The 12,271-nt window shown below is 43.4% G+C and overlaps 1 protein-coding gene across 2 annotated transcripts in view; it reads right to left on the bottom strand.

The window, feature by feature from the left end:
- The window catches only part of LOC125740814 (cadherin-10-like), a 40,370-nt gene that overhangs the window by 24,392 nt on the left and 3,707 nt on the right, over nucleotides 1–12,271 (bottom strand). For both annotated transcript variants that reach the window (XM_049012477.1, XM_049012475.1), the window contains exon 2: nucleotides 5,915–6,271. In XM_049012477.1, the coding sequence (XP_048868434.1) occupies nucleotides 5,915–6,136 (222 nt within the window). In that variant the 5' untranslated portion in view covers nucleotides 6,137–6,271. The remainder of the gene's footprint in view (nucleotides 1–5,914; nucleotides 6,272–12,271) is intronic.

The raw sequence follows: 12,271 nt of genomic DNA, 5'->3' as shown, positions 1-12,271 counted from the left end.
ACTGCAGTCGAAGTTTTAACGTGCGGCTCTTAAAATATTTATTATCTGCAGCTTCAAGCCGGTGTGCTCACCTGTCCCCCGCTTCCAGAATCTTCTGGCCTGCACGGCTACAACAATGTTACTTGAATGCTATTCATCCAACGCTAACAAATGTTACAGGGATTAATAAATTAAATAAAAATGGACAGATAACTTCATACATCAGATGGTTGTGATTATGACCACCCTTCCAGCCTTTTTCATTCTGGAGCATAACTATAGTTTGATTTCTATGAACGGACATACATGTGGTTCCTTTACATCACCCTACATACCTGTGATGCTGGAGAACCAACCGATGAACAAGCATCAAAGGACTGAATGCAGAGAAACTTTAGAATGAGGTGAATACTGTTTAAATTTGCTGTACCTCCTGGCAGAGACAGTACTTCCATGAAATAATTTCCCAGTCGTATCTAGTGTGCCTGGTTTTGTCTATGTTATGCTGTCATGTCGTGTCATGTCGTAATGGTACGTTATGTTACTTCATGTCGCATTACTGTACATTAGGTTATGGTATGTAGTAGTCTTCATTCTAGCTCCCCGTCACTTAAATTATAGATAACTGTACAGGTTGTTTTCCCCCTTAAGTCAATTATTCCATAACTGTCATATCTTTCCTGTCATGAATGTTGCACTTTTGCACAGGTTCAAGAGGAATGTTTTTATGATTTTATTTGTATTTGTATATGGTTGGGATGACAGTAAAGCTTGACTTGACTTGTGAGAAGCCATGCTCCATATCAGCAGAGCTTTAACAGTTCCCTCTGTAGGTTTCCTCCCGGTAACCTAATTGGTAAGCAGTTCACAGGTACCTGTCTTCATCCTTGCCGTCGAGAGCACGTGCACGTTCATGTTCACTCACTGACACGCTGCCCAGGACCCACCCCACAGTACGCGTTACGCTTTCTTCCTTATTCAAAAACAGATGAAAGTCTCTCAGTTCCACGCTGCTTGGACACATTTATTAAGAGGCTTGTTTACTTCTAATGGTTTGCGTCAACAGCAGCATTTCCATAATGTCACCTATCTAAGTGGACAATTTTACTTGTTTAAGATGAAGTCTCAAGTCGTGCTGTCACGGTTCTTCAAACCTGCCCCCATGGTACGAGACTACAGCTTGCTGAATCGCAAACAGCAATGCAGGCCCTACCTTCGCCATCCTACCCTGAGGAGCCCAGCCTGCAACCTAAGGCATTCCGTGCTGATAAATGTCTTTTGGAGAGGTAAACAGCCGCCTGGAGCCTGGACCACCCCCTGGGTAGCAGCAGCATGCCGATTGGACGGCCAGGCCCTCGCTCTCCATCCCTGCAGTTAGTTGATTCCGAGAAAGAAAACTGGCCTCGCACAAAATAACCCCATCTGTCCGAATTTGGAACTAATACAAACACAATGATGCCATTTTCAGTCTTCTTGCACTGGGCAGAAATAAAATAAAAGATGAAGGAAAATCAGCTGGGGGATATAAACTCAGTGAATCCCTGATGAAAAGCAATAATTTTTTTTTGTTTCTTTTTTTTTGCACAAAAATAAGGTCTGAGTGGAGTAGTTATTTTGAAGGTTTCTCTCAAAAATGCGACGGCATTTTTTTTTGTTACTCTGCCTTGAATTCTCTCTATATTGTTCTCCTCCTGTGCCTCCTCCAGGGCTAGGATTGAATCACGCTTTGCCGAAGTCTGCCGTCACCGATACTGGTTAAGAAAGCATTTATTCGGGTGATTCGTTATCACTTCTGTGACCGGGGGGGGGGGACCGCTGACACACCCTGCTTCCCCGCTGTCTGTCACACCATAAGCGAGACGGCAGAAATGCCCAAACTCCCTGCCGGTCACGGAGCTGAAACTGGCGGAGCGTGCATTTTCACCTCGGCCTGATTTGCAGCTAGTGTCAAAACGATCATCTGCCATCTGCCCAGTAGGAGGTAGGCATCGGTGCTGACGGAGTATAATGGACTAGACAGGTGAGTTATCAGTTTCTACTCCCCTCCTTTTGGTAATCACCTCCGGCCAGGGTTAAGCACGGATCTCAGTAGATGGCACTGCAGTGAGATATCGCCCGCCTGGAGGAAGGTGGGTACAAACAAACGGATATTAAAATGTTCATCTCATAAGAGCCATCTATGGACCATTTCAGAAATTAAGATTCTGTTAATTAAGTTATCTGACGGACCCTTTTTATCCAGAGCATAGCTGTCCCACACCTTCTGTCAAATAATTGAACAAGATGTTTTATTTAAGCAATCTCACACAGAGCCAGGATTATACAAATGGTTCGTAAGTTTGTCGGCGCGTTTGAGTTTCTCTGCCTGCCCTACATCACAGCTCATTTTTTGTGCCACAAAATGTGGCAACATCTTGCGGTCTGGGGAACCACAGTCAAACGTCAGCCCTTAATTTGTCTATGAACACTCTAACTGCCCCTACAGTTTTATGTCCCTTGCTCTAAAAATACCTCCCCAACTCTGTGCCTGCTTCCATCCATTACTCTAGAGCAGGGGTCTCCATCTTCGGTCCTGGAGAGCTACCATCCAGTAGGTCTTCTATCCTACCTGGCTTATGATGAGCCACATCTGCTCTCAGGTAAATACCAGGAACAGGTGTGGTTCATTAGAAGCCAAGTGGGACAGAAAACCTACTGGATAGTAGCTCTCCAGAACCTGAGTTGGAGACCCCTGCTCTAGAGTCTTGACCAAATGTAGAAATGTCCTACTGTATAATCCTGTAGTTACATTGCATTGTTCTTCTGATGCTCTTGGTAAAAGTTGTGGACCAGTCTTGTCTTCTCATTAAGGGCAAAACTTGTTTCTACCTTCACCTGACTCTGAAGCTTGAACTCCTTATTCCTACTTGCAATTTCCCACTTCATTCCTCCCTTACACCAGAAAAAGATAATGCTTACGCCTGTCATCAATAAACAGTTACTCCTGAACTTTGTACTAAACTTTTCAGCTGAATTTGTCTGATTTTGTTACATCTTCAAGATATGTACTTACTCTTGATTAGATAGTACATATTAGCAGGGGTGAAAGATGTCTGTCACACTAAGCTATGCTTTTTCGATTATGTCAAAGATTAAAGATATGTATTTCCACATCCATATCTTTTGAGAAATATCAAGATTTCAGTGTTTATTACATCTTTAATTATGAGAAATAATTGCTAAGATGATTAAGAATATAAGTAAATTAGTTTCAAATTTTAAATTGTCGAAGCAGTTATAACCTAATACTAAATAAGCTTTAAATTCATAGGTGATAATTCAGACAGACCACTGTCTGCTGCTGTACTCCTCAGAATAGGCTTTGTTGAATGACTTTAAACTGAATAAGTGCTCTAGGGCAGTAGTGACTTAATGGTTAGGGAAGTGCACTCCTAATTGAAAAATTGCCTGTTCGAATCCCCGACCAATGAGGTACCCTGAGCAAAGTACCACCCCCAAGCACTGCTCCCCAGGTGCTGAATTAGCTACCCCCTGCAATATCACATAGGGGTTAAATGCAGAGAACACATTTCGTTGTTGTGCACTGTGTGCTGTGGTGCATCAACAATGACAATTAATTACTAAATTCTAGTTCTTTGCTATTTTACATCATGAAGAAAACGCTCAGTATTCAGACCTCCAACACCGTCACTTCATCCCTCCACAGAGAAAGCTAAGAACATAGCTCTCCAAAGTCTCTTCCCAATTTTTCAATCTTCCTGGAGACGACCCTTGACTGGCTGTCTTGATACACAGCAAAGATAAATCTCAAGATGTGATCTCCAACACAAAGACCCATGTTCACAGACCCCCTGTTCTATCTCCGCAGCTTAATTTGGACTGAGATTGAACACGGGTCCACAGATGAGACGCACCCAGCACGTTTAATTTTTCACAGCGGGGAAATCAAACTGGATGGCTGTCAATGGCCGGGCATGAAAGCGAAGAGCCCTTGGTGGTTAACGGTCAAGAGCTCATGGACTCATAACTTAATTTCAGTTTATAATCCTGCAACAGAACACAAACAGGCAAGCAAGACCTGGCACCCTATCCAATGCATGCCCTACCTCAAACTCTATGATTCCAAGATAGGCTGTTGTTCTCTAAAATCTAAACTCCATATTAGTTAAACATATTTCTGTGCATATTTTAATTAATTCCTTCCTTCCATTTTACTGCAACTCCCTGTAGCCAGTCGCATTTTCCCACGCAGGACGCACTTGTTTAATTGAGAATTGGAAGCTTATGATGAAAGTCAACTTCCTTGCTGAAAACTGGCTGTCAGCTGTCATTATCATTTCATTACCCCCCCCTGCCCCCCCTCGGAATGGAAGCAATGGCGGAGGTTTCTCCCAGTCTCCCAGGTCAACATTCCATTTTAAGCAAACATCAGGAGGAGATCTATCCCTCTGCTGCCTTCCTGACTGGGTCTTTGCGCTTTTAAAGACATAATCTAGTCATAAGTTATACCTCTGTCCATGCATATATAGCACAAAGACCTTTATTTTCCATTCACTTAATATGGTCTCATATGCCCTGGGAAACAGACTCACAACTGCATCCCATCCATCTTCTATATCTGCTGGTCCTGTGTAGGGTGGTAGGAGTCTAGATCCTATCCTGAAAACTATGGGCGCAAGGCAGGTAATAACCCAGGATGGCACACAGACAACATTCACACCAATGGACAATTTGGTAACTCCAATTCACCTTCGCAGGTCTTTGGACTGTGTGGGGAAACTGGGGCACCCAGAGGAAACCCCATGATGAGACAGGGAGAAAATGCAAACTCCACACACATGAAGGCAGGGCAGAGACCGAAGGTGTGACGTAACAGTGCTAACCACCACACCACTCTGGCCTTGGGGTCATGTAGTTAATTTACAGACTTTTTGGAAAAGAGGCGAAATATGATGCTTCACTAGATATTTTTTTATAACTGTGCCTGACATTTCAGTTTGCCAGTGATCTGGACAGATTCTTCTGAAACTCTATTTTTCTGTGACAATCCCATACAAATAGACTAAAGCAGGACCCAAGGTAGACGTCACTGTGCTTTGCCTTTGGTTTTGATCAGCCCGTTCACACGTCTGACTCGTACACTACAATTCCTCTCCCATTTTACAGCTACGTTCACTTTGACATCAATAGGCCACAACACAGAAGATTCACTCTGGTAAAACTTATAAGAGCTGTGAGATTTCCGGAAACAGCCTCAGGGACATCTAGTGGGAGACGTTCAACATCCTTTACTCTTATCTACACATAAGACCCAACGGATGAAGGTTTTGGAAAAAAAGAATTGCTATGCTTCCATCCGTAACGCTGGGATTTAACTATCAATAATGGGCCGGGGTGTCAACTCAGGGCACCATCTGAAGGGGACTTGCAGACAGCCCATTCCTAAGAAATGTTCACCCCTTGATTTGTCCCCTTGCTTAATCAGAATCAGAATGAGTTATCGTCATAGCATGATTGCACATACAACAAAAACTGTGCCACTTTACAATAAGACTACCCATATAAAGAGTTTATGAATGGTTTTAATCTGGTTATTAATTAGGTTGTACTGTAACACTTTCTAAATTATTAATATATAATTTTAAACACGATATAACACAGTTTTCTTTTTATTAATGAGTTACTACCATTTACTAGTGGCAAAAGGGAGCCTTATTGTAAAGTGGTACCACAAAAACTGTTCGGTTCACTCTTAACAGCAGCATCAATAAACAACAACAAAGACACAGCATAAGACAGTTACAGGAATGATGAAAAACACAAGACCTTATAGGAATTTATCGAAATACAAAATTTAAGAAGCAAATGAAATGTGGGTAGAGTATACCATTCGGCGTGAATGCAGGAAAATGATTAGAAGCCTTGATGATCTTACCTTGCCGACATATTGGAAGTCTGAGCCTGCATACTCCTCCAGGAGAAAGAAATGATTCCACATCCAGCCTCTCTTGGTGCGTTGCAACACCTTCCCCTCTTTCTCCGTTGGTGAGGCAAACTTGTTGAACACATTTCTGTTACTCCCACTCGACAGAGGCACAGTGGAAATCAGGTGGGAGAAGGAGAGGAGCAGGAGCACCAGAAAGTGATTAATCACCATGGTATCCGGTCGGATCTTCGAGAGTTTCTTCGTAAATGAGCTACTGCGGACGTCGTCTCTGCGTGGAATTTGTGCTGAAGTTCCGCGTTGCGAGATCTTGCATTTTATTCCTCCGTCTGACCGTTGCTTTGACCCCTGTGAAGATCAAAGCCACAGCTTTGGAAAGAGACACTTCTTCAGGCTCAAACACTTAGCAGCTCCAGGAGCACTTGTGTGCTAACACTCACGTGGTCATTAAGTACCTCGTATCTTGTTCGGTTTTCTGTCTATTTGTGGTAGTGCTGTGCTGCTAGTTTCTGCAGATTTCTGCTGTTTTGTAGGTAGTTTTTGTCCCTGAGGATGAATGCAACTTAGGCAGACAGTGGGTGGTAAAAATCATTTAGTGACAAAATCGCTAAATTGTAAAAAGAACAAACTGCTGTTGAAGATGACCACCCCTAAATTTATATATACATTTAGATATTTGCCAGATGCTTTTCTCCAAAGCAACATCCAAGTGAGGCAAATAGCACATGGATGACATATGGCTGTCAAGGACTATGCTAAGCATAAGTGCAGCTAGGCTGAGCTTCCAATGAATGCGTTAGGTCCTTTGTCTACCCTCACCCTCACAAAACAACCCAGACACCTACTTCCCAGCCCATTGTTGATGGTTCACCTCATATGTGCTATTTGTTGGGCCATCTTTGCACTGGACATTATTTGCTTGACGTATGGTGATTGGCTGATTCAGTTAAACATGTTAAACATTTAGATCACAGAGATTACTTACACAGCCATAATAGTTGGAAACTATAGATATCCTTGCAGTCCGTTCCATTTGTAAGAGCTAGATTAGTAGCAATCAGGACCTAGAGCTTCATGGGAAATGAGAGCACAGGCAATGGTGTGTCAGTGCAGTCACCAGACCAAATGATCCACACCTCACAAATGGGGTGCCCATCTGTTTAAAATGTCCCAGAAAGTAAAAGTAGAGAATATATATACATTTTAAAAAATGAAAAGTAGCAGACCGTGATAACAATGGAACAGGCGGTAGGTCCACCCCCAGGCAGACAAAGCTGACTAGAGTTTTCTCAGTGGCCAGCTGAAGCCCCCTATACCCTGGAAGACCCCTCTTAATAGGTAATTCAGCAGCGTATGCATAATGCATGGGTCCTCTAAAGAGAATCCCAATAAATGCTCTAGGCCTTTTCGCGAAGGGCCGTGTCTTCTGAAAGGTTTGTCTAAAGGCCAAAGTGCCAACGCTGTTCTGACAGCCATTCATTACGCATCTCTGGAGAGACCAGGCAGACGAGTATGAGATTTTGGGGTTATAGGGGAATTACACTGTCAACGTGGGTCCTTTTCCTTTGAATGGACAATGGGAGCAAGTTGTGTCTTTGGACAAATTAGTATTACAGTTCGACTGATGAATCTGGAGAGGTGAGGTGCAAATTAGCATCGTGCTATAAATGCTAATCAACCAATTTGCTTAACGAGATACAAAAAAGAAAAAAAAAACATGAATTATTCACTCAGCGAATTTGGGGGAGACTAAGAAAAAAAGAATAATTGAAATTGCATTGGAGGGAACTGTGGGAAGAGGACCGAAAGGCCCAGCGTGTACCTGATGTGGATTCCATCCTGAGAGTACCACGGCAGCGGGAAGGTGGAGGTCAAAGGTCAAATTCAGTTCTCCCACAAATAAATGGTTTCCTTTGCCTCAACACAAAGCCTGTGAGGCTTGTCCTCTTGTGAGGTTGCTTGTAATGTAACTGTGAGACGGATTGTAATGTAAGTTGTTTTAGTAATATTATTTGTACATTATATTGTTTTTGACTCAAATAAAACAGCAGCAAGGAATGTAGAGTACAGGCAAAAATGCAAAACAAGACACATAATGCAAACGAGAATCTACTCAGTACAGACGCATAAGCTTGAAAAAGAGAATATTATATATTACAGTAATAATATATCTACCATTACAAAAATGAAATTCACGACATTTAGGCACTGAGGTGAATCGGTGGGAAATACTGAAGTCCCAGTGTTAACCTGGGGTGTCATTTTGATGGCTGGGGCTCTAGCTGCGGAGTGGACACCCATGATAGCTCATTTACCCGCCTGTTTCATCACTTGCCAGCTGACGCTGAAACCTGGTGGTGAAGCGAATACAAGGGATGCCTCTGCTCAGCTCGGGGCCCACAGCTATGGTGTTCTAACTAGGTATATCAGGAGAGTCACGTGACTCTCAGAGTTTCTGACCCGCGGTGTTCATTCCTTCACTTGTTTCAGCTGTTTTCATAATTAAAAGGCTCCGACGAGTCGTGGCGTCACTAGTGTTTTCATTTGCGGAGGCATTAACAGCAGACACAGCCTCCCTCGCTAAACACGGCATCCGCAGGCTGCCAGATAAACGTGTCTCCTGCTGCTTCATTCTCTTTCACCTCAAGACAAATGGCAGTTGCCCTTCCGCAGCCGTATAGGTACCGAAAATGTGCCACAGAAGCGGAATCGCGCACTGGGGGTTTAAGATAAAGCTTTGAGGTTAAAGAAAAAAAAAAACAGTTTTTGGAGTCGGCAGCTAAGCGTCTTAGTGTAGTGAATACCGCGGGGTACAGTCGACAGTCACCCTACAGATGGGAGCATCAATTAACATCAAAGAGCAGGGGATAACGCTCGCGTTACCACGGGAACAGGCCACGCACGGTAAGGCTGTGATGCTGCTCGTGCGAAACAAGCGTAAAAATGAAAACGCTCAAGCAATTGAAACTTTAAGTAGCTGGGTTCTGTCGACTTGGACTGAATATCCAACGCAACAGCGGTTCCTTCATCAAATGGTGGGAGTGACAGGGCTTTGGCCTGTGAAGAAGCAGGATCCAGACGCTATTTATTGACGGATTGTTTTTTGTTTTTGTTTTTTTTTTTTTATTTCGTCTGATGTTTTTACCGTTTTGGGGCAGCAGGAGTGTAAAGTGTTTGAGGTTTTCAACACTGCTCCTGGAGAAATAATCAGCTACATCAGTCATTGTGCTCTATTTTGACAACAGACATGAAATAAAATAACCGTTGGTCAACTAGCTAATAATATAAATCAGTATTTCCCAATCTGGGCTTTAGGGACCCACAGTCGATCCGCGTTTTTGCTCCCTCCAAGCTCTTGGGATCAAAAACATGGACTGCCGGCGGGTCCCCAAGGGCCGTTTTGGGAAACACTGATATAGATAGCTTAAATTGATTTTAATACATAAATCCTTCCACTGATTATCGTACGCAGGGTGTCAGTAAACCTGGAGCCTGTCCCAGGCATCATCCTGGATGGGATGCCAGTCTGTTACAGCCTACATTTGCACACAGCCTCACTCTATGGGTAATCTGCACACATCTATTACCCTAACCACATGCTCTTGGACTACATCTGGTAGACTTTGTGATTTGGGGAGAACATGCAAACTCCGCACCGACCCTAATGTGTGAAGCGACAGGATTGCCCACTGTGCTACTTTAATGGCTATTACATTACAAAATAAATTTTTTTGTTTCATTAAAATGTTAGAATTTGATTTTTACATTGACACACATTAGTGCCATTATGTTAACACAAATTAGCACGTATTAATACATATTACATTTACGGTTATTTAAAATGCACAAATTATGATACATCTTTAACCCTGCACAACAGGGTTAAAAAAAAAAAAAAAAAAAGATGTAAAAGGTGTGATGACTGAAAACGGTTCAATTGATGATGTTTTTAGCAATTTATTACATACTGAATATTCCAACTTTGTACAGCACAGAAGGGGAGCCAGAGATTTCTGCACCTGGAGTTAGAGCACAACTGACACCCCAAAAGTGACCTTGGAAGAGTATCTCTGAATCTACCCTCCAACTTGCACTAACCTCTATCTTCAGGTACATGTTTGAGACCCCACACACATCCGGCTCCAAATCCGTGGTCAATTCCTACACATAAACACAGAATTTCACGCAGATCCTTAACAAAAACACACTCCATACGATTGCATTGTTTTGTGTGCATTTCCCTAAGCTGTCCACAAAGACAATTCTCTGAATGCTAACCAGAACAATTATCAGAATCATTATTACCAGCTGCTGTATAATGCGCTTAATTGAGTCAGTACTCATAAATAGCTCTGCCTGCTTTGTCGACACTATAAACAGACTCCTTAAGGTCACAGAAGGGCCGAAATAATTGGACCGTCCACCTTGCCGTAACTCCTTAGCAAAGCCGGCTAGGTGCTAAGCAACTGTGGCCACATTCCCAAGAGAGGTTTCTAGATGCACCCTGGCTAACAAACAAGCATCCAGCTGGGTCCATGGTTAAATGGCTCCTCGACATGTACAGAAATGACAAATAAGATGTAAATACATGGAGTACGAAATCATAGCCACGCTCATGAAAATCTGACCGCAAATCTCGTCGAGAATCACGTCATACCCAAACCATCTCCATGCATACGCTGAACAACCCTGAGCACCAAAGCGGATGCTTTTATCCAAAGTAACACACAATTGAGAAAGTCAAACAGTCCCTGGAATAATTGGGGCGCTGCTGAAGTGCCCAATGGTGACATCAATGGTGAGCCCCCCCCCCCAACTCCTGTCTCTTGTCCATTGTATCATGGGCCTCTTGTTCTTCATTATTATTACTATTTTATGAAGCAAACCTCTACAGTCCCAGTCATGCAGGGCCTGGCAAAAACCCTGCAGATTAATAAACCCTAAATAAATAAATCTGGCAGATTTAATCACAGTGTAGGGTAGAGATAACCACAAATCCAAGACAGCTTCTTTAAACCGGGACTCACGGCCAGAGCGGCAACACAGTGGTTAAGGAACAGTAACCGGATAGTTCATGGGTTCAGCTCAACTGAAATGTCAGGTGACCTTATGAGCACAGTTATTAACATACAGCAGGTATAAGCCAACAGAAGTTCTGCAGATGGCAAATTAGGTGGTTTTGTATCCCAGGTTTACTGGTTTAACCCCCGGAGAAGCGTTGCTGTTACACCCTAAGACCAAAAACGGATCGCTCTGGTATCTGACATATTCCGTGAGTCTTCAAACTGCTTAACCAGTAGAGGGTCATGGGAGGAGTCTGCAGCCTATCCCAGGTGCTAAAGAGCCAATGGCACTGGTACACCCTGGATGGGATTCCATAGCGTTACACAGGCCAGGGAAATATATGCTTAAATAACAGGGAGGGCATAAAATCAATGAAGTGCTTTTAAATAAAATCAGCAGCCAAGCTGACAAACGGATAGCGTTTATTCTGTTTTCTTTCCTAAATGGGCTCATGAAATAAAATTTAAGATGCAGCCGGGTTACAGGGCGTCTGTAGAAGAGAAATATCATTGTTTAGGATCAATAGGTGATTCCCGTCCCGTGTCAGAGTGGAAATGCTGCACCAAGCTAACAAATTACTCCAAGGGCAGTTCCACCAGTGGGCTGTAGGAGTTTATTTATTTAATCTGCGCATTCACAGGGCAGCCTCCTGTGTTTTCTTAGACTGACACATAGGGTTGTCCAGACCTGCCCTGCGAGGTCACTGTGAGTCTTACTCGCGTAGCCAAACCTATGTGAAAATTGAGTTCTGATCCGTTTGTTGCGACTGCCCCTATCTCATTTTTATGATCCAATCCCGCCCAAACTATGATAATGCTCAGCAGGTTATGAAACTGTGTCTGAGATCGGAAGGCTTCCGGTTCAAATCCCAGAATCGGCCGAGCGACGTGACCATTTTAATGTAAATAATGTGCTGCTTATTAACTGGTTATGTTCCCGGATGCCTGTTAATCCATGGGAACTTTCTGAAATTCCTAAAATAAAAAGAACTGAAAAAGAAACTATGAAGATTCTGCATTGTCTATTTCCCAAGTTACTGATTTCTTTAACCTATATTTGGGCGCTCTTGTTCGTTTTTGGGGGTATCAGAGAAACCTGGCCACACCCATTGGGGGGGGGGGGGGACCAGCCTGTCTCCCCGTTAGAGATCCACCCACACCGTACAGGAGATTACAGCCGTGGGTCCAGCTCGCCAACACCTCACTATTGACGCACACAGATGCAGCAGTCCTGCCCTGGCCTGTGAGCTACACCATGGGGGAAGCCCGGAGCGCCGCCCTGGTG

This window comes from Brienomyrus brachyistius, chromosome 4, assembly GCF_023856365.1.
Source record: "Brienomyrus brachyistius isolate T26 chromosome 4, BBRACH_0.4, whole genome shotgun sequence".
NCBI lineage: Eukaryota > Metazoa > Chordata > Actinopteri > Osteoglossiformes > Mormyridae > Brienomyrus > Brienomyrus brachyistius.
The sequence above is the reverse complement of the archived record's forward strand: the minus strand, read 5'-3'. Positions and strand labels throughout refer to the sequence as shown.